Source organism: Fonsecaea multimorphosa (assembly GCF_000836435.1).
Source record: "Fonsecaea multimorphosa CBS 102226 unplaced genomic scaffold supercont1.28, whole genome shotgun sequence".
Taxonomy (NCBI): domain Eukaryota; kingdom Fungi; phylum Ascomycota; class Eurotiomycetes; order Chaetothyriales; family Herpotrichiellaceae; genus Fonsecaea; species Fonsecaea multimorphosa.
Genome location: NW_015971662.1, coordinates 91,433 through 116,826, shown reverse-complemented (window position 1 = coordinate 116,826; position 25,394 = coordinate 91,433). Strand labels below are relative to the sequence as shown.

The following is a 25,394-nucleotide window of genomic DNA, read 5'->3' as shown; positions in this document are numbered from 1 at the left end:
AAGGAAAAGAATATTGTTACAAGCGTGCAAGAGGTGAAGTAGGAGAAAGGCACCTCAGAAATGGGATCAAATCTGGAGAGTGCTAGAGTAGCAGTGGAGGTTGGATTCGACTCTTGGGGGGCTTTTTGGGTGGTGCGCATTTAGGCAAGCGCCAGAGCCCAGCGTGGGTACTGGCGCTCGATGGGTAGCGGCCTAGACGAGGTTGTTAGCTTAACCCTGGTTGCAGCGTGGGTATTCTGGCTAGGGACTTACCTCTGCCACTACTGGTGCTTTCCCTCTGGTTAGCCCTGAGACTAATCCATCGTTGACCAGGGTAGAGAGAGTCGAGGGCCAAAGACCAGCACGGCCAGCTCGACAGTTGAGGTTCCAGGTCTGTCGCTGTTCTGTTGTTGAGGTTCCTCTAGGTAGCACCGACTCCGGTGGTATCGTGGGTGTTGTCTCGAGCTTCTCCTCTGGGTCCTCTCCAAGTTTTCAGCCCGATCCCCTTTTGTCCCCCTTGAAAATCACCGGTAAGGGATGTTGATTTATGTAGATAGAGTTGCCTGTCTGCAGGTTACTGCAACTTGGCTGGTCAGTCTGTTCGTTTACAGGCAGGTCCCCTGAAGAATATCCCAAAAATTCAGATGCCTAAGTGTGGGCATTTTGCACAACTCTTTGGTGGGCGGGCTCTTGGTGAGCAGTCGCCCCTCGGCAGCCACAAGCAAGGGACCAGAAGCGAGAAAGTGACGAACTGCGATCAGGCCAAAGCCTGCAAGGAGAAACGTCTTTCCCCATCAGACTTTGCGGGCAGTCTGAAAGGGTCAGAGCCACTCAGGATGGAACTGGCTGCTGCAGGATAGGCAATAGTGGCCACAGAGCGAGTGAGAATTCTTTCTCATTCCTTGTCGGAACGGCGACGCAACTCAAGGCTGCGCCAATGGGGTCATTTCTTGAGCGCGCATCACAGCGTGGGCACGGTGGCTCAAGCTTTCGCTCACGTTGGTGCGTCCACGCTTTGCTCGTCAGACAAGATATTCGTGTGGGGAATTGACACTTGGGCCCGGGAGGCGCTGTCTGGCTCCCCAATCCCATGAGCCCATGGTCTATCCAGGCGAAATGGCGGTCAAGCGGCAGAAATAAGGGTCCCCCGCCGAGCAGCAAAGGCCGACGAGCATCCCTCGCGGGCCTGCTTCAGACACAATGACACCAGAAATGGAATCGACCGGTCGAAAATTTATGAGCACCTCTGCAGCGCCGTGTGGGATACTCTTGGGTGGCTTCTGTAATTGCTCGAATGCAGGGCCTTTGGGCAATACTTTGTTCTCGTATATCGGTTAAGTTTCCACTGTCCTCCTGATCGGCATGGCGCAATAATCCAATCATTCTGGCCCTGTTAATAGACCTCTGGAGATTCACTTGGTACCCCACAACCCTGGCCCCTGCCATGAGACATTCAGAGGGTGGTCATGTCATCTTCCACAATTTTGGTATTCTGACAGCTTCAAGGCCATTTACAGACACATGACCTGAAGGCAGACAGCTTGTGAAAATCCAGGAGTTGGACGTTTTGATTCAGGAGTCGGCCCGACGTCAAACGCACCGGTGCTTAACACATGTACCTCTAGTTTGATCCTGGCATGCTGTGAACCTTTAGGAGCATCGCCAGGGCCAGGAATCCTGGTCTGGTCCATATGTGTAGTGAATGGAATAGTGAGTCTGCTTCCGAGAAGCACACATAGGCAACATCACAGAGGCGGTGGTACGGAATGATGTTTCCTGCCCGAGCTAATGCTTGCACTTTATTGTGGTCGTCCTCTATAAGACCACAAGCGACAAGCATGACAACAGTTGAGAGGTGTCCGTATTCTGGTCTGCGACTATTAGCTGGGCTAATGGGTTGCCGGCTTCGCATTGCAAAGCTCTTCTTAACGCCGTTATTGTTGAAAGCACTCCGGCGGCATGCCCGATTAGCCGTAGTGCAAGTGGTCCGAGAGTCGAGGACACTCGAAGAAAATCCAAGCTAGTGCTCTATCTGGCTTGACGCAGGTGTTGAGCCAGGATTCGAATCTGATTGAGGGATAAGACCATGAACGGGAAGCACGCCACAGACCCGCCGGCCAGGTGTACAAATGATCCCCTGCATGAAAAGTATGAAAAAGAGGCCATTGAGAAAAGAACCCCACACTCGCCGCTGCGAGTCTGCGACGCCCGAGAGCTCGGGCGTCCCCAGGGCAAATCAATCTCCTTGTTGGGCATTCACATCCGTCCTCTGACCAACGTCGGAATCTCGGGCCATTGTGTGTTTCAGAGTGACAGGGTCATCCCATGGATGAAAAATAGAGGATGGGAAGCTTACCTGAGTCTTTGTGCTCAGTTGGAGCTGTTGTACAACATGGCCATGATCCAATGGAGGAGCCGTTGGACCTGGTTCGTGTAGGAAAGTGTTTCTGAAGACGGGCCCTCGGCGCACTTTCCACACTGGGTCTTGCAGCCGGGAGCCTGAGGCCTGGAGCCTAGAGCCTGACCCCTCCCTTCACCGCCCTGGCCTCGCTTAGTCATCCATATCGCGGCAGAATTATTTGCAAAAAATGTTGCCCACCTCAACGTCTGATTCGTTTAAGGCTTGCAATATTGCCTCTGCCAACATTTCTGCAGTGTGGGATCTTTCGGTGCAGGCCCAAGTCATGCATGGTGTGCTTCTGGACCGCTGCTCCTCCTTTTTGCTTTCCCTTGACGAGAAATGCCGGCCAAGAGAAAGACCGATGGCGGTGTCGGTGCGCCTTCGCATGCCGCCAGAAAGACCGTGGCTAAGGTAAATCGGGCTTGCTCCTACCTGGTAAGGAGAAAATTTAACATGGATAGACTACATCAGTGCGCAAAGCACCTGCTAAAGAAGGGCCTCCTGCGGACGCCTCTGCTGCGAAAGACTCGTTACCTGATCAGACCACAAAGGAAAACCCCAAGATTGGGAGGCAATCCCGAAGACCCCATCACCATGCAGACAGCTTCGACGCGGCGCTAGAGCCCTTTTACTATGACAAGTCTCTGACAGATCCTATCGATACTGCTCGAGACAAATGGAACCTGCTCCCTGCGTTCTTGAAGGTGAAGGGGCTTGTCAAGCAACATGTGGACTCGTTCAATCACTTCGTCGATGTCGAGCTGAAGAAGATCATCGACGCTGAGCCGATCATTACAAGCGACATTGATCCAAAGTTTTACATCAAATATGAAAACATCTATATTGGAAAACCCTGCAGGAACGACGAGATGGAGAAGTTGTACCGAAGAGAGTTCAAGGAATCGAGTGTCACCCCCAATGAGTGTCGCCTGAGGGATCTCACATATGCGGCTCCAATTCTCGTCGATATCCGATACACAAAGACGAAGGATGCATTTCGCACCAAGGCTGTGCCAATCGGACGCTTGCCATTAATGTTGCGAAGTAATAAATGCGTTCTTGCCAATAAGTCGGAAGCCGAGATGTGCGCGATGGATGAATGTCCTCTGGACCCCGGTGGCTATTTCATTGTCAACGGCACTGAGAAGGTCATTTTGGTCCAGGAGCAGCTCAGCAAGAACCGAATCATTGTCGAGGCCGATCCAAAGAAAGACCTGATTACTGCTTCGGTCACCAGCTCCACTCATGCAAGAAAGTCAAAGAGTTATATTGTGCTCAGGAAGGACCTCCTATACATGAAGCACAATATTCTCAAGGAAGATATACCCATTTGTGTTCTGTTGAAAGCAATGGGTGTCTCTTCCGATATGGACATGATGAATATCGTTGCTGGCCCCGACCCAACCCTACAAGACGACTTCGCGATCAACTTCGAAGAAACGATCAAGAATCAAATCCATACCCAACAACAGGCCCTAGAATACATTGGAGCACGTCTCAAGATTACTGCCAAGTCGACCCCTTTTGGGCAAGCTCGCAGAAATTTCGTTCAGGAAGCTGTCGAAGCTATCAGTACCGTCTTCATTGCTCATGTTCCAATAGAGGATCTCAACTTCAGGCCCAAGGCCCTCTATGTAGCACATATGGCACGCCGCGCTCTGATGGCAAAGCGGAACCCGGCCCTAGTCGACGATCGAGATTACGTTGGCAACAAGCGCCTGGAGCTGGCAGGGCAATTACTTTCTCTGCTCTTTGAGGACTTGTTCAAAAAGTTCAATTACGACGTCAAGATGAAGATTGACAAAGAGCTGAGGAAACAAAATAAGACCGCCTTGGCAGATCCTGTTAGGATCATGGTCGGGGCGTCAGGAAATATCACTCAAGGCATGAACAGAGCAATCGCCACTGGCAATTGGAACTTGAAGCGTTTTCGAATGGACAGAGCTGGTGTCACTCACCTCCTCAGTCGATTGAGCTTCATCGCATCTCTCGGCATGATGACCCGAATTTCGAGTCAATTTGAGAAGACCCGCAAAGTCAGTGGCCCTAGGGCGCTCCAGCCATCATCGTTTGGCATGCTTTGTCCAGCAGATACGCCTGAAGGTGAAGCTTGTGGTTTGGTCAAGAACCTAGCTTTGATGACACACATCACAACAGATGACGAAGAGGCACCGATCAAACGACTTATCTTTATGCTAGGCGCTGAAGACATAGTTACAGTTGGCGGATCAGAACTCTACGCCACTGGGTCGTACCTCGTGCTGTTGAATGGCACTCCTGTCGCCGCTACCCGCCAGCCCTCACATTTTCTATCGTCGTTTCGACGTCTGCGCAGATCCGGACGAATCTCCGAGTTTGTATCAATCTTCATCAACCATCACCACAACACGATCCAAGTGGCAACAGATGAAGGTCGGATATGCCGGCCCCTGATTATTGTTGAGGATAAGAAATCCAAGGTCACCAAACGGTACTTGAAGTCCCTCAGACAGGGATCGATGGACTTTGACGACTTTCTGGCGCGCGGTCTCGTGGAATATCTGGATGTCAACGAAGAAAATGATAGCAATATCGCCATGTATGAATCCGACATCAATTCAACAACCACTCACTTGGAAATTGAACCCTTCACGATCCTTGGGGCAGTTGCAGGGCTGATTCCATATCCTCATCACAACCAGTCGCCCCGGAACACTTATCAATGCGCCATGGGGAAACAAGCTATCGGTTTCATTGCCAACAACCAGTTCTTAAGGATCGATACCTTGCTGTATCTAATGGTCTATCCTCAGAAACCCCTCGTGAAGACGAGGACCATCGAACTGGTCAAATACGACAAACTCCCTGCTGGTCAGAACGCGACGGTGGCTGTCATGTCGTACAGCGGTTACGACATCGAGGATGCCCTCGTCCTCAACAAGGCATCGGTTGACCGCGGTTTTGGTCGCTGCCAGGTCCTTCGCAAGTACCCGGTCACCATCAAGACTTATGCGAATGAGTCCTCCGATGTGGTTTACCCTCCTTCCAAGAATGATGACGGCACCATAGCCAGAGGTCATGCTCTACTAGACTCAGATGGGGTGGCGTCTGTCGGTGAGAAAATCAGTAGCGGAGAGATCTACGTCAACAAATATGTGCCCAGGAACGCCAACTCTTCGGGACTGTCAGAAAATGGCTCTGATAGTCCTCGCGCTTTTGGGTGGGACCCACAGCCACAGAAATATCGTCTTCCGGACCCCAGTTACATCGACAAAGTCATGGTGACTGAAACCGAAGCCGGTAATAAAGTTATCAAGATTCAGACGCGGCAGACGAGGGTCCCAGAAGTCGGCGACAAGTTCTCGTCCAGACACGGACAAAAGGGTGTTGTGGGAATCATTGCCGAGCAAGTCGACATGCCATTCTCAGATCTGGGTATCACGCCAGACATCATCATGAACCCTCACGGCTTCCCCTCTCGAATGACGGTAGGCAAAATGCTGGAGCTCGTTTCCGGCAAAGCAGGCATCCTCAAGGGAAAATTCGAGTACGGCACCGCGTTTGGGGGCAGCAAGCTTGAAGACATGTCCCGCGCCCTGATCGAAGCGGGCTACAGTTACGACGGCAAGGACTATCTCACCTCTGGCATTACCGGGGAACCCTTACCTGCCTACGTCTTCACGGGCCCAATCTACTATCAGAAACTCAAACACATGGTCCAAGACAAGATGCACAGCCGATCTCGTGGGCCCCGAGCCATCCTCACGCGTCAACCTACAGAAGGGCGTTCCAGAGACGGCGGTCTACGACTGGGTGAAATGGAACGCGACTGCCTCATCGCGTACGGCGCGTCCCAACTGCTCCGCGAGCGGCTCATGTTGTCAAGCGATCAGCACCAGGTGGACGTCTGTGAAAATTGCGGGTTCATGGCCTTTGCAAGATGGTGTCAGCGGTGCAGCAAGGCCGGCGAACCGGGCTCCAACGTGGTCAGGATGACGCTGCCGTATGCATTCAAGCTCTTGCTCAACGAACTGGGCAGCATGAACGTCAATACCAGGTTGATTGTGTCTGATGAGTTTCCTGCCGACGGCTCGAGGAGGGCTTGAATAGGGCGAAAATGAAAGATTGAAAAAGAAGAGAAAATCGGGGACGAAGTGGACGAAATGATTTGCCATGGAACGAGGCCCCCTCCCACCGATTTGACTACACAAGAACGGTTTTTGTTTGCGCACTCTATGCATAGCGGTGGTGTCCTCTTCATCAGAGAACCAAGGGCGGACTTGGACTTGGAGAGACCTTTGCTGGATGTTTCTTTATCCAATATCATACCATATGCCATATGCATGCAGGCCGGGGCATGAAGCGACGGCGCTTATTGTTAAGAAAAAAGGGATACATTTGTTCATGTACACAAGACAGAAATTAAAATTACAATACCATCCACATATTCAACCATCCATCTCCCTCTCTATGTATCTCGCTCTGAGGTAACAGCGACGACAATCCGCGCCCGAATCTATCCATTTCTTTCCGATGCTAGTGCGGAATCAAACAAACGGGAAAATGAAAGGAAACCACCGCTTCTCAAAACACATAGTTATGTCTGCAGAACGACTCCTCATATCAAAACAATGCCATTCCTTCCCTTCGCTCTCCGAGGCAGTGCGCCGTCCCGGACTAACAGCTTAACACGCTCGGATCCATCGACAGCCTCGCAACACACACAAATGTCTTCCTCCCTTCACGTCGCTAGGCAAAGGCCAATATCCATTTTGGACGGCGAACCGGACAGTACGTACTGGAGGACCCCTAGTTGCTGCCGTCGCCTTCGAGCCCGTTGAACCAGCGATCGTGCGGGTTGCGGTGATCGTACATCTGCTTCCAGCTGGGGTTGGACCAGGCCTCGGGGAACCCACCGTACTTGTCCGCGGGCAGTTTCAGCTTGGGAGCGTCCGGGTCGACAAACTCGCTCTCAATCAGACGTGAAAAGTCCCTCCGCTGCGGCTGGAAGCCCGCGTCCCCGAGGGGCATCTCGTTGATGTCGTTGTCGCGGAAGTACACTTTTACCGGGAAATTCCCGTCCCTTTTGGCGCGCTTGATGGCCAGCCGCAGACCGCGGCGCGTCTGGTCCATGATTTCCATCTGGGAGGGGCGACTTGCCGGGTTCGGATCCAGGCAGCGGTGGATCAAGTGACGGAGCCGGCTGCTGTAAACGCCCGGTTTCTTGGTGAGCACATGCGAGATCTGGTGGTTGCCGTTCCGCTGGAACCTTGTGAGGCATTTGGCGCGGATCCGGTGCAGATGTTTGTTGTTTTTCCTGAGTGTCACGAGTTCGAACATTGTCTGACCTAGGCCGTAGACCTATGCCCAAGGGAAAGCGGATGACTATGTTAGCAATGTCTGTTATAATTCTTATTGTAACACTTTGGGTGAGGGGGGGGAAGGTATATGCAGTGCGCATTGCCAGAAGGGATGGCGACTGTTGTAAGAGCAACTTACGTTCATTGAGTGATCGAAGATCACATCGCCGCCAGCCTCTTGGTTGTCTTCTTCACGTTGACGCGCAGCTCTGTGCCAATCCAGCTCCCGATTTTGCGCATCCCGGGTTCTGAGCCGCCCTCCGTCCGGAGGCATCTCCCATTCCACACCATAATGGTTTTGTTCCTGCGTTGTTCTCCCGTCAGCATCGTCCAAACGTCAAAATAACAAGTCGGCACTCTTTGAAAGAGAGGGTGAGCGGGAATGGATGAACGCTTGCTTACCGTGGGCTGGTAGGAATGGGTGCCGCGGTGCCACATGTAAGTAGGGTTCCACGTTCGAAAGTCAGGGTCGTCGTTAACCGCCGTATACATGGATAAACCATAGTCATTTAGGAGAGCGGACGGGTACTCCGCACCCTCGTGCGAAGGATAACCAAGGAGTACATTGTCTGGTTTGAAGTCCATGTGAAGGCAGAACAGCTCTTCCAAGCGGATGCTCCAGTACTCCTCTTTGATGGCCCTGCTGTCAAAAGGTGGAGCATCCCGAAGGGCTTCGCACGCTTTTGCCAGCGAATAGAAGACATACCAGACAAAAACCTCGGGAAGATAGGTATCCCAGCACCGGTATAGGTGGCCAAGGCGACCAAGAGTTCCGAAGGGACAATGCTCAAAATACAATCGATATCGGCCCTCCCGCTCGTTGATGTCGTGATAGAAAAACTTGTATTTGCGCAAATGTGGTGCAACACCGGGATGCTGCGCATTGATGTCTTTGTGGATGGCGGCTTCTGCCAGGTGCCTGGGATAAGCATTCGGGTCGCTTTCCATTGCGAGGGCGGCCCTGCTATTGGCTCTGCTGTACCTGCTTTCCTTCAGGACCACTTCATCAACAATCCGGTTGTTGTCGTCTCGTTTCTGCCAGAGGCCGACGAGGCCGTGGCCCCCTCTCCCCAGCAGTCTTACGGGCCCCCACTCTTCATCATCATCGTTGTCCTGCTCAAAGAAGAGGTATTTTCGCAGGAAGGTCTCCTGCTCCTTCTCTTTTCCAAAAGCTCCCCTCGCTTTTCGATCATCATACCATAACTGATCCAAGTCCGTAGGAACCGCACGCTCGTCAAGGAATCTTGGCCTGTATCTGTAACTGTAGTCTCTGGCATCACCGAAATCGGCAAGGTCAAATGGCCGACCGTTCAAGTCCTTGCCCTGTACAGGCATAGTATGAGAAGTAGATGCCCTCTCAACCAGAGGGGTGAGCAAGGGAAGTGTGGTTTTTAAGTGTGAAAGTAAAAGATAGTGCTTTACCTATAAACGACAGGGAAAAGTGGCGAGGCGCAAGCGATATTACTGTTAAGTTAGAACCTGAACGCATCGAAAGATCAATTTCAGTTGACAAAGGAAGTGTGCCGGTCCAGGCCATCAATGAAAGACACATTTAGCTCATGGTCCCCAATAAAGAATTCATGGTGCTCCTCAACGAGGTTTTTGCGGCGTATTCTGTGATTTCATTCAGACCCAGATGGTCCTCAGAGAGCACTTGCCATTGCATAGGATACATGGCAAACAGCCACAGGAAGAGTCTCTTGGAGTCATTCTGTCAAAAAGGCAGACTATCCGTCTCCAAAGGATATGACTTTGCAATTGCTCGCGCGACAAAGGTCTAGTTGTTGATTCTTTTGTCAAAGGAGTCACGGCTGCCGCATTTGGCCTAGTGGTTTCCGTAAAGCTTGGCGCTTAGGTAATGACTCCGCTCGGAAACGGCGACAACGACAAGGCGGCCGCCGTGCCCGCCGTCTATCAGTGAGGGGAGCCAATCACTGACACCGGATTCCCCCTCGGTTACGAGTTATATGCGTCCAGTGGGTGTCCCGGGCTCATGTCGTCCACTGACATCATGCCATTGGATCCACGGACGTTCAACCAGACTCATTGCTCTCTGATTCTCGACTGCTCTCTTGATATCCCTTCATAGCTCCTTGTTCTCTCTCTGATCGAACGGCGACCGAAAGGAAAGAACCACCTGGAGAAGATCGAGTTCACAAGATGGCATTCGAGGGAGTCCCCAAAGAAATGCTTGCGGTGCAGGTGGTAGAGGTACGTTCGAACACGGCTGTTAGGACGTGGATCTATCATCCGCCAGGGCGAAGTCTGATCTGAGGTGACTGTGTGTGATGATAGTTCAACAAACCTTATAAGATCCATAAAGTACCTACTCCGACCAGTCTCAAGCCACACGAAATCCTGCTCAAGACAGTGGTTGCATCATTATGCCACACCGACAGCATGGTAGTCGCCGGCAAGTTTCCGACAAAACTGCCCTGCACGGCGTCGCACGAAGGGACAGGCATCGTCGTTGCGGTAGGCGACCAAGTCACCAATTTCAAAAAGGGCGATCGTGTCATGTCCGGTCTCCCTCGAAACCCGTGTGGGAAGTGCCTCAACTGTCAGGGTCCGAACGACTGGCATCAATATTGTCAGCACATCGAGGGGCATATTGGCGTTTTCGTGGATGGGGCTTTCAGTGAGTATCACGTCGTCGACAATCGGACGAGTTGTCATATTCCGGACAATGTGAGCTTTGCGAGTGCAGCACCCCTCGCTTGTGCCGGCTGTACGATATACCGCGCCATTATTGTGGCTGAGGTGCCGGAGGGAGGGTGGTTAGGCATCGTCGGTGCCGGTGGCGGGTTAGGCCACCTGGGCATTCAATTTGCCATGGCCAAAGGGATCAACGTCGTGGCTGTTGATGCGAGAGACGAAGGGCTTGAGTTGTGCAAAAAGGCGGGTGCGAAGCACATTTTCGACGCGAGGGAAGGGAAAGAGAAGGTCGTGGAGCAGGTGCAGAAGCTCACAGATGGCTTGGGTGTCCACGCGTCGATCAACGTATCCGAGCACGAGACCTCGGCCGACATGGCCTGTGCTATTACGAGGATGCATGGGACCATGGTGCAGACTGCGCAGCCCGACCGGTGAGTATGGCTTTTTCCTAATAGCAGACCGAACAGCTGACCTCTCGATAGGGTCAGCGTAGCCTTCCAGGAACTGATTTTCCGAGACATTCGCATCAAGGGGACACTGATTGCGGGACAAGAGTACAGCCAGCAAATGCTGAACGACACGGGAAAGCACGGAATCAAAGTCGCAACGAATATCTTTTATGGGCTGGAGGAAGTCCCGAAGATGGTCGAGCTGGCTCATTCGGGAAAGATGAAAGGGAAGGCTGTCTGTGTGGTTGACAAGGCCGAGTTTGAAAAGGAGAACATTTAGGAGTGTCTCGCGCTGCTTGATGCATGGCGAGGGTTGCTGCGGTTCGTGCCAGAATGATCCTGGGGGAAGCGAATGTACTGCATGATTCACGATACCTGTTAGCTGGACACATATCTGAAGCACAGCAGAGTTTCTTGAGCGCTGATTAGCAGTTAGATCCGTAGCCTTTAACATTACATGCCATAGCCTTCATCCCAGTTCCGTCTCAACTGTGTGGCGGCTCTGTACTGAGACCACCACTCTTCGTTTCTTGAACTCAAAGGGATAGAGAGGATGTAAGATGTAAGTCGACTTGATGTCAGCGCACTCAAAGCGCAAACGCTCCGCAGTAGTAAAAAACGGAAGAGGCTACGGTGGGTCTTTACTGCTACGGAAGCAGATATCAGGTCAAAGCCATGGAATGAATATTCAACCTCAATGTCCCAAGCCACATATGTAGTGCTTTTGGGTTGAACCCTGATATATTGTGAAATGCTAGGAAGCGATGATTGCAGGAGTTTCCTGGAGATTGATGCTTGGGAACATAGCTTCTACATACTTCCATGAGACAGAGATACCTTCATATCTTGGACCGACTGATCTATTGGAATCTGCACAGCCGCTCCTACACGCTGATCACTCCAGTGGGTTTGAATGTTCATATGTAGCCACTTGAGATTAACAGTCATATTCAGATACTTTACACAAAAGCGGAGAGAATTCTATCATAACGCCGCCAGTGTTTGTTCATCCCGTCTTTAGTCGAGGACAAAGACATCAGTTCCAGTTGCGCCATATTCCTCGTGCGATGAGTCTGTCTCAGCCAGCCGTATCTATACAGCCAATCCCCAGCAGTTGCAACTATCCCCCTTGCAAAGATTTGTTCAAGAAGACATTGCGTTCTTCAAGAGATTCCTCTCGAGGCGCCCTAACCCCGCTCTTACGCCGTGCAAATGCTTCGCTGAACGCTCGTGTCCCTGTGAACCCTGTATGCAGCTCCCAGCGCGATATCACCCGGAGAATGCCGCGGTGACCATGCTGTACATTTCATAACCCAATCCCGACGATGCCTGTGAACGCCATGGATTGAACGCATCAAAACCAAAACTCTCCTCGAACGCCGCTCTAGTCCACCTCTTTCATCTCCACCAGACAAATTGGTAGCGTCTTTTCGTCTTCCTCAATCAATCGCTCTCCGGCATTCGCATATACGCATCGATGGCCGCGCTGAATGCCGCGAAGCCGGCACACCCGAGCACCGCAGCCTGGGGACCCGCCTTGTGCGCCAGTATTCCGCCCGTGATACATCCGGCAGAGACGCTGTTGTAGAGATCGCTCTTTGCCCGAAACCCTTCTATGCCGCACTCTGTCCCGCTGTAGAGCGCACCGATGAGGGCAAAGTTCTTTGCCGACGAGTATGATTTCGAACCCATGTCTTTGAGGCCCCTCCGGAGTTGTTCGCGAACGGGGAGCGATGTGATTTGTTGGCCTTGAGGGGAGAGGGGAGTGTCGTATGCCATCTAATACAAGCCAAGTCAATTAAAGCCGTCTTGCGATGAAATGCGGAATGTCCACGGGCAGAATGCGGGGGAAGGATTAGTTGCGAGAAGGAGAAAAGTGCGGACTAACACTCGACATGAACAGGCCAAAAGCGCCACCGAGGACGAAGCCCATTCCGCCTGCTAGAACTGATTTTGCGACGCAGGATTCCATGCCTTTTTGCATCTGTTCGAACACCATCCTATTAGCTATCACATCTTTCTGCGCCAATTCACAGGCCCCAGGATGTCTGGAGGACCATGCTCCGCGACCTATGTCATCCCAGAGCCTCGTAAGGTCTTCTGTCCTCTTACCATCTTGACCATTTGCTGTTCCTGCTCGCTCATGCCTGCATTTCCTCCTGCTGCTGCGCCGCCCATCCCTGCGCCGCCGAATGCGCCTGGGAACGCCATTGTGAAGGAGGTTGTCGGTTGTGGTAAGGAGTGGATGCGGTCAGGGAGGAAGAGTCGTTGTCCAAGCAGGGTGGACGGATACAATTGCAAAATAAATGGAGGCGCATCTGGGGAAAATGGCTTGCGGCGAAATTCGCAACGATAGTCGATCGGGAGCGGGATTTTGGCGGCGAAAATAATTCGGGATTCCGATTGGCGGAGGGACGGGACTCGGTCGGGTGCATGGCAAGTTGGCGAGGCTGCAGCCGGAAGGGGGAGGACCGTGTACTGGGCAGGGTAGAATGCATCTTCATGGGAGAGAACATGTGTGTGCGGTCCAGAAAGGCCTATGTTCGACTTCTTTGGAGCGGGAACGCCAGGTCAATCTCTTCAAACCGACCATTTGAGCCGCGACATGCCAATCCAATGCGACATAGAGCTAGGGCTATATACTTTTCAAGCTTATTTCCAGTCCACGGCAATGGAGGGAAGCTTGCGTAGAAACTGTTATACGATATGCCAACTGTCCTTCTGTAAGATGCAGAAGTGAGCTCACAAACCCATTGCAGTCCTCGCCATCATCCATTGTGCTCATTAGCTTATCTCTTTGGTTTGCTGCTGCGACACAAAGTCTCTCATATCCCTGAGTCTTTGGTTGAAACAAAGAGACCGAAAGCCACATTCGGTCTTCACGGCAAGAGCATTCAGAACTTCTGCGCCTTTGAAGATGTCCAAAACTGACAGTTCCTTCGTAAGGTGCTGGAGTCCATACCACATCCGCTGTGCAGCTGGTGACAGAGCTCACAAAGATATAGTCCCTCTTCGCATTGGTTCCAGCCAGCAATTAGCCGAAATGAGTAAAACACTCTTCTCAGGAGAACTTGACAGCGGAGAACGCCTTGTGGAGATGATCCCATCTTGACCTGCCCCATCAGGGAGCTGTAGCGTCCACACCATGCATCGTCGGTCGGATGATCTTCGACCAAGAAGTTGGGTATGCTTTCGTGTAGCGTGATCTGGAAAAGTTTCGAGGCATCCAAAACTCCGTCATCTTCCTCGACCCCGTCCACCGCCGAACATTCCTCCCATCTGCTGCATAAGAGCATCCATTCCTCCGCCTCCGCCACCAGCCCCCATGCCCATGTTTTGCATCATCTGCATCATCTTGCCTAGGTCGCCGCCAGGCATCCCGCCCCGGCCACCACCCATACTTTGCATCCGTTTCTGCATTGCTGCGAGCTGTTGTTGCCTGTTGCCGCCTTGCAACATACTGTTCGCTTTGGCCATGTTCTTCTTTTGTTGACCCATGTTCTTGGCCACGCTAGCCATCACTTTATGTTGTGTAAGGAGTTCTTCAACATCTCTGACACTGGTGCCCGATCCACAGGCGATTCTCACCATTCGAGACGGCTGTGATATCAAGATTTTGCCGTCAGAGTCCAGCTCTTTGGCCGTCATGCTGTCAAAAATGTAGACCATGCGTTTCAACTTCTCAGTTCCGTCCTCGTCGGACATGCCTTGCATCAGGCCGCTCATACCAGGTATCATGCTGCCGATCTTGGAAAGAGGGCCCATCTTCATAATATTGGTGATTTGCTCTTTCATATCACGGATCGTGAAGATACCCTCTGCCAAATGTTTCTGGGTCTCCTTCATCCCTGCCGACTCCCGTGTGAGTGTTTGGATTTGGTCGATCAGACCACTCATGTCCCCATATCCAAGTAGCTTGGAAATGAATGATCTTGCATCGAATCTCTCCAGATCCGCCAGATGTTCACCTGTACCGAGAAAGATAATAGGGGTATGCGTTGCAGCTGCGGCAGCGATAGCTCCACCTCCTGCTGCACCGCCATCTGTTTTTGTGATGATAAGAGCACCAAAGTCAGCCGTCGCTTTAAATGCGGCCGACTGAGCCTCGGCGGCTTGACCAATGGTGCCATCTAGCACCATGATCGTCTGATCCGGTTTGATCGCATTTTGGACAAAGATCATTTCTTGGAACAAGTCTGCTTCCTGCTTGTGTCTCCCCGAAGTATCCACGATAATAACCTCGAATTTCTCTTTCTTAAATCTCCCAACGCCCTCAGCAGCCACCACTGCAGGATCTGTTTGTGTAAGTGAGCCATAATATGGTATCTTCGCTTTTGTAGCATTCTGCTTTAGCTGATCATAGGCACCTGCTCTGAAGGTGTCGGCGCAAACCAGACAAGCCTTGAATCCTCGGGCCGCATAGTATCTCGCCAACTTCGTGCACGTTGTCGTCTTTCCCGCGCCCTGAAGACCGACCATCATGATCACATTCGACCTGCCTTTCTTGGGTTTATAGGGTTCAGCATGAGGATCGACAAGTTGGACAAGGTGCTCGAAGACTGCTTGTTGTATCATGCGCTTCTTCTGGTTGGAACTCGTGTTGGGCGGAAGGTCTTTAAAATTGACGGCACTCTGTATCGACTTTCGCAGATTCTTCACAAGTCGCACATTGACATCGGCCGATAGGAGGGCCGAACATATCTCCTTGATCATGGCATCGAAGGCTTTCTCGTCGAGGTTGGGTTCTCGGTTGAGATTCGACACGGCGGCATTGATGCGCCGGCCCAGGTCGGAGAGAACCATCTTGCAAAGATATACGGGTGCCTGCAAGAGGTTTTGTGATATTCAGGTAGGTCCTACGTATGAGGGCGGCGCAATCAAAAGAGGGTGAAGGTGGCACGAAGTTGATGTTCTCGCCGCCAGTGTGGGGAAGAATGGACATCACCAGTGGGAGTTGCCGCAGTTTTGCCGGGCATTTTTAGAAGAAATTCCAGAACAAACCTTGGCCAGTCTCGAATGGTAGCACCAACACCCCGATCTCCTCATCCAGACTGATTCCTCCGCCGTGTCATGTCCAAAATGGCCCCTCTTTCGCAGAAGAAACGTAAAGTCGAAGATGGAATGCGTGGAAAGACCGAGCGACCGAAGAAACGCATCCGCAAACAACTAGAGTACCACAGCTCAAGCGACGAGGACGAGCAGGAGGATCAGGGATTTACACCCGTCAACTTGGAGGAGAGTGACGAAGAGCAGCGCCCTACTAAAACGGCCAAGTCGCAAAGAAAAAAGTCTCCACGGGCTGTAGCCGAGGACACGTCTGATATACAAACGGAAGATGAAGACGAAGACGAAGATACGCATTCTGAGGAAGCTGCGACTTCGGCCGAGGACAGTCCGGAAGAGAGCCTCGATGAGAAAGACAGAAGAAAACATATAAGCAAGCGAAACGACCCGGAAGCATTTTCCACCTCTATTTCAAAGATCCTGTCGACCAAGCTATCACAATCCGCTCGCAAAGATCCTGTCCTATCGAGAAGTAAAGAAGCCGCGGAAACCAGCGTTTCTCTCGCAAATGACCGTCTGGAGCAAAAAGCAAAGGCTAAATTGAGGTCAGACCGCAAGGAAGAGTTAGAAAGAGGAAGAGTCAAGGACGTTCTAGGCCTAAGCACGGGACAGGCCGGCGAAGTGGCCGAGGAGGAAAAGAGATTGCGGAAGATCGCCCAGCGCGGCGTGGTCAAGCTCTTCAACGCTGTACGAGCGGCTCAGGTCAAAGCTGAACAGGTGGCCAAGGAAGAACGGAAGAAGGGAACCATAGGAATGGCCAACCGGGAGGAGAAGGTCAACGAGATGAGCAAGCAGGGATTCTTGGACCTGATCGCGGGGAAAAAGAATGCTCAGAGCACAACAGCGCAATAACCGGAGGCCCTCGTGATTGTGAAAAGGATTTCTGGGTATGACGCCCACCCAGCGAGGAGCAATGGAGAGCGGTTTGTGATAGTACATGTCTATATGTCTCAACCCTCAGTTCATGATCAACTGCGCTTCTCGAAATCCGAAGCCTGCATGTTCCGTGTCATCTGTGGCAGTTTCACCACTAACCCGTCCAACTCTTTGGCCATCTTTACCTGACAGCCTAGCCTCGATGTTTCCGTTAAGCCGAAAGCGAGGTCTAACATGTCGTTTTCATCGTCGGTGGCCTCTGGAATCTTATCGTACATTTCGTCGGATTCGACTATAACGTGGCAGGTAGAACATGCGCATGAGCCGCCACAGGCGCCTTGGTAGATATCGTCAGCGAAAAAAATGTTGTGGATGGGCCGGGGGAAATGTTCTCAGAACACACCTTCCATCTCCAGATCATTGGCCTGCGCAATGTCAAGCAGATTGTCACCTTCTGCAACCTCGAATGTGTGCTCGTCTCCTTCCTTGTCTATGAATGTAACTTTGAGCCTGTAGTCACCCATCAGCGTCGGTCAGGTCTTTCTATTCCATAGGTCGGTCTTTACTCTTCCCCCGGCTTGGGCGGATCCAGGTGTCCGTGTCTCGTCACTTGAGTCGTGGAGAACCTCCTCCTGTCCAACTCCAGAGAGCGGATATGATCCCTTATGAGGCCCTTCTTGATCCCGAGTTCATGTTGATGCCTCCGGCACAGCGATATCGTTGCAGTGTGGAGACTGAGGTTCCGATTGAGAATTCGAGTTGCGCCGGATTGCAATTGTCGCGCTTGCTCAGATCGCATGCATCGGAGGGTATTTGCTCCTATGAGACTCCGCACCCCGATCCATCCAGACATTCTTCTCCCCGGGGGCTCCCAAATGGTGGCTCGAAGGGATTGCTGCTTGCTCAACAAGAGTGCAAAGAGATTCACAACGGATTGAAAGAGTCAAAAGTTGATTGGGCGTGACGCAAATTGTTCAAGCTCTCGGCCGAAGTAAAACCGCCCCGAGTTTCTTCTTGTCTGTGCAGCCTGGCCACAAGCGCGTCTTCAATGACTTACAACAGTTTTAATGATATTCTAGCTTACGGTTTGCCTAGAGATGTTCCCAGTTCCGGAAATCAAGAGTCAAATAACGGCATGGCGTCCAGCACGGGTGCATCGAAAACATTGGGCAACCCTATGAAAATACCTATATACAAGAAGCTAATACCGTGCCTGCACGCCTCCCTTTCAATCCTCCTAGGAGCCTCCAACCCATGCGTTCCAGTTGATATTGCCGCCCACGCAGTCTGTGGTGATGGGTGCACCGTTGACGTGGCCAACCTCGGTGCCATCGCTAGCGGTAAATGCCACTATGACATCTCCAGTCATCCCGTTAAATGGCACATTGGAGTGGAAGATACCGGGGGTGGTCGCAGAGACTGTCTGCGTCAAACCGCCAATTGTCACATTGACTGTTGCTGTGGCGCTGTCCGGCACAAACGCCGTGAAGAAGACCGAATCGACATCGCATTCCTGCGGATTTAGAGCAACCTGCCCTTGTGTGGGAGTGTTGCATGTCGTTCCGGCCGCGCTGCACACTGTCCCCGACCCGGGATTGAGGCGGTACCAGAAGGTGACATGGCTCTCATCCGGCCGACTCGTGTTCTTGTACGCTGCGATATAGTGAGGCAGATCTTTCAGCCAGGCGTCGTGCGGGTTGTTCTCGACGTACGGGCCCGCCCCGGTTGGTATGGCGGAATCAGTGGGCGGCAATGGTCCGATATAGTGGGATTCTCCCCAATCGTTCCCTTAGCCAACTGTCAGAATTTGTCCCCAAGATGTTAAAATTGCTCACTTTACTCACATGTCAGGATCTCGACGAGGGCTGGCTGAATGTCGAGAACTTGATCCCAGCGATCGTGCCATAGATCATCGCCCCGCCAAAGCCAATTCTTTGACCACAACGGCAGATTTGTGTAGAACCAGGGAGAGACTGGCATCATGTAGGGCCGACCATTCAGGGCTGTAACGTACGCCTGGTCATCATTGTCTGTCATGTCGTTGGCACCGTTTGGCCATGCGTCCCACCTACATGTGTGTCAGCAGCCATTTTAAAGCTACCCCAGATTGCGTTGGAAACTTACGAAAGAAGACCGTCAACATTGGGTTTGCCAGCGGCCCCGTCGGCGCCTTGGCTTGAAAAGTCGGGGACGAAGAAACAGTTCGTCTGGGATTTGATATAGGCCCAATCGCCTGCATTGTCCGCACCCTCAAAAGTTGAGACCAGAGGCTTGCCCTGCCATCTGAACTGGCTCGGATGCGAGCTGTAGCCATTGATGGTCGTGATCACCGCATTTTGAGCCCAGGCTCCTTGGGCTAGGTAGTCAAATGACAAGAACATCTGAAAGCCAGCCGCGTCGGCAGCCTGATATGCATTGTCAAGTTGAGCCTGGACAACCCCACTTGGATTGATAGTATCGACATAGCCGATATTGAGCGCGAATCCGTCGATACCAGCAACGGCTGCAGCTGCAATGTCACTTGCCCAGTTTGCTTGGGTGTAACTATATGTGTTTCCGACCTAACTATTGTCAGCATCTATGTACAATCAGCGTCTGAAGACATCAACTTACTATCACATGAGCGAATACTGACTGAGCTAGAATCCTAGAAGCGAAGACAACGAATGCCAGACAGGCCAAGGGAAGGGAAAACATCGGAAACACGAGCCTTGAAAGAAAGAGTGACTAGGGTAGGAAATTTTGGCTCGAGACCGGCTCTGATTGAATCGAAATGAAATTAGGAAGAGAAATGTCAAAATCTTGATGCGAGGCTGGCATTGTGACTTCCATATAACATTGTCCTTTGACGTGGTTCTCCGGCAAAGGCGTCCAGATGAAAAGTAGGACCCCAAAGTGAACTCCATATCAACTCCTACCTTTGAAATTGATGAAGGCCTCTGTTGGAAAGCCACGGTGGATCATGAGTCCAAGTTGTAGATTGAGCAGTGGTTCAGAGGGTTGGGACAAGTGAGATCCTAGAGCTGCAGCCTTCAAGCATCGATCCTTTTTCAATTAACTTCCTTCTCAGGCTTAGCGATGGAGTCTTGTGGCGGCGGCAGCAAGGTCAAGATCTCACGACCTTGAATCTTGTTATACCAGGGTACCAAGCGGGGGACCATATCGGGATCTGTGATGAAACACCGGACCGAAGTCGTGTACCTCGTACCAGGAATGAAACCTTGCCGAAGAGATGTGTCAAGCACAGAGAGAGACCATACAAGAGGCATCAAAATGTTGTTTATATAGAGTATAGCAACTAGGCTAGCCAAATATACCAGACGAGTATACGATGCCAGAACATGATGCGAGAACAAAAACATAGTTCGGAAGTTGGCGAAGGATGAGGACGAGTGAAATTGAAAAGCCCATGTTGTTTCGAAGAGGACGCCGTTGTTTTGGGAATCGGCCGGGGCCCGGGGCAGTGAGCAGTGGGGAAAGGAGCGACCCCCTCTAACTTAGCTGGCAAGGCTGAGTCCCTGGAATCGACGAAGCACTTACTCGTCCGCATTATTATTACTTTTTGTATAACAATCCTAAACCTCCAAAGCTTAGCTTGTCCTACGCGGAGTCCATAGGTATTTTTGATTTCTCGCAGTGTCGCGCTTGTCATCGTAGCTAGCGATATATTTACAGTCATATGATGCAGCCATTCAAGAAGGTAAATTCTCGATGAACTGATTGTCAGAACAACGGCATATTAACCAGCGTAAAGGCTGACGACCTCCTACGTTCCCAAGGTGACGACCCCGAGACTGGAATCTCCGAGAAAACTCCCGATGAGAATTACAGGAACGCAGATGCTTAATCCTCCATCTACGCCACCGAAGGAGAGAGCATTTGAAGTACCTTCTTCTACGATGATTAATCCAAATCGATATGGTTTGCTTACTTGCAGCTTGCCCAGGTTTGAGGTCGTTCTGTGTATTACATTCCATGATTCACATTCAATAGCAGATTACTCTTCTTTACTTCAGATCAAACCCTGGCTGAAGACTGCTGCGAGCTGCCATCAACCACCACCTCGGCGTTGTATCAGCATGATGAGGCTCCGAGCCTTCGCAATTCGATTGACTTACGTGGCCCTTGTGCCACTTTTCCAGTCCCAGCACATGGTTATAGTCTTAACTTCAGAATGGTATATGGAAAGATGGCTGAAAGTAAGTGATGCTTCCGACAACATTCGGTTCCGCGACCTTTCTTGTAGCTGTCGAGGAAAGGCAAGCTGTGAAATTCTCTCCCTTTTTCTCCAGAGCATTCTCTTGTTATTTTATTGATGTTACGTCGAGCGTGGTCATTCTGGAAAGAACGTCCCTATTGTATATCGCCTTCCATGAATCAAACAGTCACCCAGGATCAGAACGATACGCGAAGCGCGTTCTCTGAAGGACTCTCTCGAGCGTCGGGGACCACGGGGCAGCAAACCAACACTGGTGATCCGTTGATTGTGAACTTTGAAGGAGCCAACGACCCGTATTTGCCATATAACTGGCCAACGCACAAAAAGTGTGGAATATCTGATCCTTGATCCGCTTCGGCAGAAACCTGCTAACCGGTACTAGGATCTTTACAGCCTTCTTCTATGGCTTTGCTTGCTTCACCTCCTCCCTGGCTTCTGGCATCCTTTCCCCAGCCGTGTCAGAGTTATCTGTTCGTTTTCACGTCTCGGATGAGGTCGCAACACTTTCCACTTCCACTCTGTTTCTACTAGGCTATACCACAGGTGGGTTTAGGTTTACTGCCTGTCCTCCCTCACGACACCCTGAATGAGCTTGCAACGTATGACTGGCTTTCATTCAGATGTTCGACCATGTACCTTACCTTCAGCCTTTCGTCACGGTTGACCAAACGTCCAATTCCTATTGTGCGACTAAGCTGACTCTACCGTGATCCTCAAGGTCCCTTTGTCTGGGCTCCGATGTCAGACATTCATGGCCGCAAAATCCCCATGATCGTCTCGTCGTTCGGCTTCATTTGCTTCGGAGCAGGTTCGGCGACTGCAAAAGACTTCCAGACATTAGCGCTCTGTCGCTTCTTCCAAGGTGCCATGGGGGCATGTGCCCTCATGATACCACTCTCATCTTACGCAGACTTTTGGAAAGGCGCTCGCCGGGGCTGTGCGTCCATCTTATTCATGACTTCTGTGTTCGGGGCACCAATGCTCGCCTCGCCCTTGGCCGGATTTACCATAGACAATCCATCACTCGGCTGGCGCTGGTGCGCATGGTGGACTGTCTTTATGGGCTCAGGAGTCCTCTTTGGATTGGTGTTTTTCGCCTCCGAATCTTACGCTCCTTACCTGTTGAAGCAGAAAGCAGTACGGCTGCGGGTCAACACTGGGGACTGGGCGATTCATGCCAAAATTGAAGAACGGCATGAAACACTGGGACAGATACTCCAATATCTGTTCCAGAGACCATTTATCATGGTGAGCAAGGAGCCGATCTTGCTCTTCATCTGCATATACGTGGCGTTTGTTTATGCTTTGATCTACACGTTCTTGGTGTCCTACGGGATTGTTTTCGTCGAAGGATACCACATGAATCGTGGTACTGGGGGGCTGCCATTCTTTGGTGTCATTGGCGGCCTGATGCTTTCTGCAGCCATACACATGTTGCGAGAGAGACATTACACCCATAAGGTCATGGCAAATAGTGGCATCATGGTTCCTGAGTGGAGAATGCCTATTTGCATAACGGGTGCCGTGTCCTTCGCTGTGGGCTTATTCTGGTTCGCTTGGACCGCTGCGTACCCTAGACACGTGCACTGGATCATACCAACTGTCAGTGGAGTTGCGACGGGCTTTGGGATTCTCACCATCTTTATTGGATGTAAGTTGTCCTTCACCTGCGGAGATCGTGTTGTACGGAGGGTTGGAATTGCCACAGGGAACAGTCCACGTTGATCGATTTTAACGGATGCTTGCAGGCTTCAACTTCATCCTCGACGTCTACGGAACCAAGTAAGGACTCGTTGTGTTGTCTCGAGCAAGCTTAACTGACGCCCTGTTGCAGTTCCGTGTCCGCCTTTGCAATAGCGACTATCTCACGCTCAGCCCTCGCGGCGGGCTTTCCTATGTTCGCGAAACAAATGTTCCACAATCTCGGTGTGCAGTGGGCAAACACACTGCTGGCGTGTTTTGCTACGCTCCTCGTTCCTATCCCAATCTGCTTCTGGTTATGGGGAGCGCAGATACGTGCACGGAGTACCTTCGCCGTCGACAAGGTCCTGCTCCCTAATCTAGGCGGCGGTGAAGAAAGCCACGATGACACATCTGAAAATAAAGATATAGAGAGAGCAGGTGTGGAGATGGAGCAAGCTGTAGATCCCAGTCCAGGAGCACAAGGGAGGGCTGAGGTTGGTCTGGAAATGAACTATATGGCTCCGACTCATCAATCATGAGCAGCGTTTGAGTATGCTAGTATACCGCTAGAAGTACGGACCGCTCTCAAAGAAGTTGTTTGTATAGAATAGACTGATGTTTGTGATCCTTTGGCCTGTGATGCAGAGTCGCCCCAGCCTTGCAACAGGAGGGATGTTGGTTTCAAATGACGCAGAACTACACTTAGCAGTTGTATTGCTGCACCGTACAATTTTCGGGGCAAATTACGTCGGCGACATTTGCATGGATTGAACCTGGATTTCGATCACCTTATGTGCACTGTAACAGCAAAGAAACAGCTGCATGCCAGTGACCAGCATCGCTTTCAGAGTATCTCGCCATGCAGGACTCGAGATACACTCCAAATCCTCTCCGGCCATACTACGTCCCTCCATCCATTGGAACTGATCCGCTGCCCAACGCTACCTCGGGTACCTCGAGACCCAGCCCTCCAGGGACTGGTTTCACATTTCCCGACATCGACTATTCCGACTACATTTCTGATACCTCGCCGTCCCTCCCGGGATCAGTCAAATCAATAGTTGATCGCGCATTATGGAAATATGCAAATGTCGTGCTTGCACAGCCATTCGAGGTTGCGAAGCTGATTCTGCAGGCACGCGTTGCACAAGACGATGAGGAGGAAGACAAAAAGCCGAATAGGAGGTACACACACGGCGCAGGAGAAGAGGAAGACACGCACGAGCATGACGAATACGACTACGAACATTCATCAGATGACGAACCCAATTATTTCACGTCTACTGCGCCCTTTGAGCGATCGATATCCAGCCGCTCGCCAGCTCGTGGTCGGCGTGGGAGGCCACCCCGAGAGACTGCGTCTTCGCGAGCACCTGGTCGCCATCAGCAAGCGGATGTGCAATTACACCTCAAGAACCCTCATTCACTTCTTGATGCACTGTCAGCTCTGTCGTCGAGTGGCGGAGCGTTGGCTATGTGGCGGGCGACGAACTCTACATTTGTGTACAACATCCTGACACGGACTTTGGAGAGCTTCTTCAGAAGCTTCCTGGCGGCTGTTCTTGGAGTGGCAGAGAATGACATACTCAACACGCCGGCACCGGGAGCAATTCCCGACATATCCATCCTCACCTCAACCGCCCCGGTAGCCACCATCATGATCAGCACGGCGGCAGCAGCAATGTCTGCCCTTATCCTTGCACCTATTGATGCAGCCCGAACCCGACTCATACTCACACCTTCCAGTCAAGAGCCGCGGACACTGCTCGGAACTCTACGGACACTTCCAACTCCATACCTGATACCCAGCCACCTCATCCCTATCACTTTTATCACCTCAACTCTGCCGACACTGATCTCCACAAGCACTCCAGTATTCCTCAAGACCTATCTCGGGCTGGATCCCGTCACTAATCCCGCTACCTGGAGTGTCGCAACATTTGTGGGATCGGCATTAGATCTGTCCATCAAGTTCCCTCTGGAGACTGTCCTCCGTCGAGCACAGATTGCTACCTGGACATCTCCAGCGAATGTGCCGCCTTCTTCATCCTCTAAACGTAAAGCCATCACGACCATTGTTCCGGTACCACAATCCTACAGAGGGATCCTTCCGACCTTCTGGAGTATCGCACGGGAAGAAGGCTACTCTGAGACACGAAAGGACAAAACCGCCGCATTGATGGGCAAGGCTCCCAGGCGGAAGAGGAAAGGACAGGGAATTGAAGGGTTGTATCGCGGCTGGAGGGTTGGCCTGTGGGGGTTGGTGGGTGTCTGGGGTACAGCATTTGTGGGAGGTCTGCAAAACGGCAGCGAGTCTGCAACAGCCGAAGCTGGTGTCCACGGTGGAAAGTTTTGATGAAGGGTCCAAATGTTCACGGGCTGTTACCCTGAAGGGACGTGATTGTAAATCTAATGGTGGATGAGAGCGTTTGGGGGCTGGGGCTTGGGCATGTGGCACGGCGTTGCAGGCGTAGTACGAGATACCCATACTCTTCTCCGTCACGATATCTGGGGGCTATATTTGAATACAATACCTACCTTGAATGTACAGACAGTAGCTGCTATCACTGCTAACTATCTCGCTATCCATCGGTAGGTAGCGAGGTAGGTAGTAATAATAATAGTGGCCTGATGCTTCCTGATCTGATAGCGATGCCCCGCACGTGCCAAGGCCGATAATCGGTCGTATCTAATCTGATAAAATTTGATCGCAATCTCAACCTCGACTC

General features: G+C 51.6%; 10 protein-coding genes across 10 annotated transcripts; 5 read left to right on the top strand and 5 right to left on the bottom strand.

The window, feature by feature from the left end:
* Nucleotides 1–2,719: 2,719 nt before the first annotated feature.
* Z520_10120 (uncharacterized protein) lies at nt 2,720–6,465 on the top strand (the record flags this gene model as incomplete). The annotated part of the gene is made up of 2 exons (XM_016780614.1): nt 2,720–2,791; nt 2,842–6,465. 2 exons carry the CDS (start codon nt 2,720–2,722, stop codon nt 6,463–6,465), a joined length of 3,696 nt encoding a protein of 1,231 aa, XP_016628217.1.
* A 703-nt stretch (nt 6,466–7,168) lies between these two features.
* Z520_10119 (uncharacterized protein) lies at nt 7,169–9,054 on the bottom strand (the record flags this gene model as incomplete). Its single annotated transcript, XM_016780613.1, has 3 exons — nt 7,169–7,720; nt 7,859–8,023; nt 8,122–9,054. 3 exons carry the CDS (start codon nt 9,052–9,054, stop codon nt 7,169–7,171), a joined length of 1,650 nt encoding a protein of 549 aa, XP_016628216.1.
* An 825-nt stretch (nt 9,055–9,879) lies between these two features.
* Z520_10118 (uncharacterized protein) lies at nt 9,880–11,103 on the top strand (the record flags this gene model as incomplete). The annotated part of the gene is made up of 3 exons (XM_016780612.1): nt 9,880–9,930; nt 10,015–10,805; nt 10,857–11,103. The coding sequence occupies 3 exons, from the start codon at nt 9,880–9,882 to the stop codon at nt 11,101–11,103; spliced, it is 1,089 nt and encodes a 362-aa protein (XP_016628215.1).
* A 1,163-nt stretch (nt 11,104–12,266) lies between these two features.
* On the bottom strand, nt 12,267–13,034 carry Z520_10117 (uncharacterized protein; the record flags this gene model as incomplete). The annotated part of the gene is made up of 3 exons (XM_016780611.1): nt 12,267–12,602; nt 12,712–12,807; nt 12,936–13,034. The coding sequence occupies 3 exons, from the start codon at nt 13,032–13,034 to the stop codon at nt 12,267–12,269; spliced, it is 531 nt and encodes a 176-aa protein (XP_016628214.1).
* A 1,026-nt stretch (nt 13,035–14,060) lies between these two features.
* Nucleotides 14,061–15,626, bottom strand: Z520_10116 (uncharacterized protein; the record flags this gene model as incomplete). The annotated part of the gene is made up of 1 exon (XM_016780610.1): nt 14,061–15,626. One exon carries the CDS (start codon nt 15,624–15,626, stop codon nt 14,061–14,063), a length of 1,566 nt encoding a protein of 521 aa, XP_016628213.1.
* A 276-nt stretch (nt 15,627–15,902) lies between these two features.
* Z520_10115 (uncharacterized protein) lies at nt 15,903–16,739 on the top strand (the record flags this gene model as incomplete). Its single annotated transcript, XM_016780609.1, has 1 exon — nt 15,903–16,739. One exon carries the CDS (start codon nt 15,903–15,905, stop codon nt 16,737–16,739), a length of 837 nt encoding a protein of 278 aa, XP_016628212.1.
* Nucleotides 16,740–16,855: 116 nt separating this feature from the next.
* Z520_10114 (uncharacterized protein) lies at nt 16,856–17,616 on the bottom strand (the record flags this gene model as incomplete). Its single annotated transcript, XM_016780608.1, has 3 exons — nt 16,856–17,100; nt 17,167–17,273; nt 17,330–17,616. 3 exons carry the CDS (start codon nt 17,614–17,616, stop codon nt 16,856–16,858), a joined length of 639 nt encoding a protein of 212 aa, XP_016628211.1.
* A 384-nt stretch (nt 17,617–18,000) lies between these two features.
* Nucleotides 18,001–19,460, bottom strand: Z520_10113 (uncharacterized protein; the record flags this gene model as incomplete). The annotated part of the gene is made up of 4 exons (XM_016780607.1): nt 18,001–18,551; nt 18,608–18,831; nt 18,888–19,324; nt 19,377–19,460. 4 exons carry the CDS (start codon nt 19,458–19,460, stop codon nt 18,001–18,003), a joined length of 1,296 nt encoding a protein of 431 aa, XP_016628210.1.
* Nucleotides 19,461–21,720: 2,260 nt separating this feature from the next.
* On the top strand, nt 21,721–23,204 carry Z520_10112 (uncharacterized protein; the record flags this gene model as incomplete). Its single annotated transcript, XM_016780606.1, has 3 exons — nt 21,721–22,633; nt 22,731–22,764; nt 22,817–23,204. 3 exons carry the CDS (start codon nt 21,721–21,723, stop codon nt 23,202–23,204), a joined length of 1,335 nt encoding a protein of 444 aa, XP_016628209.1.
* A 320-nt stretch (nt 23,205–23,524) lies between these two features.
* On the top strand, nt 23,525–25,021 carry Z520_10111 (uncharacterized protein; the record flags this gene model as incomplete). Its single annotated transcript, XM_016780605.1, has 1 exon — nt 23,525–25,021. One exon carries the CDS (start codon nt 23,525–23,527, stop codon nt 25,019–25,021), a length of 1,497 nt encoding a protein of 498 aa, XP_016628208.1.
* Between the last annotated feature and the right edge of the window lie 373 nt (nt 25,022–25,394).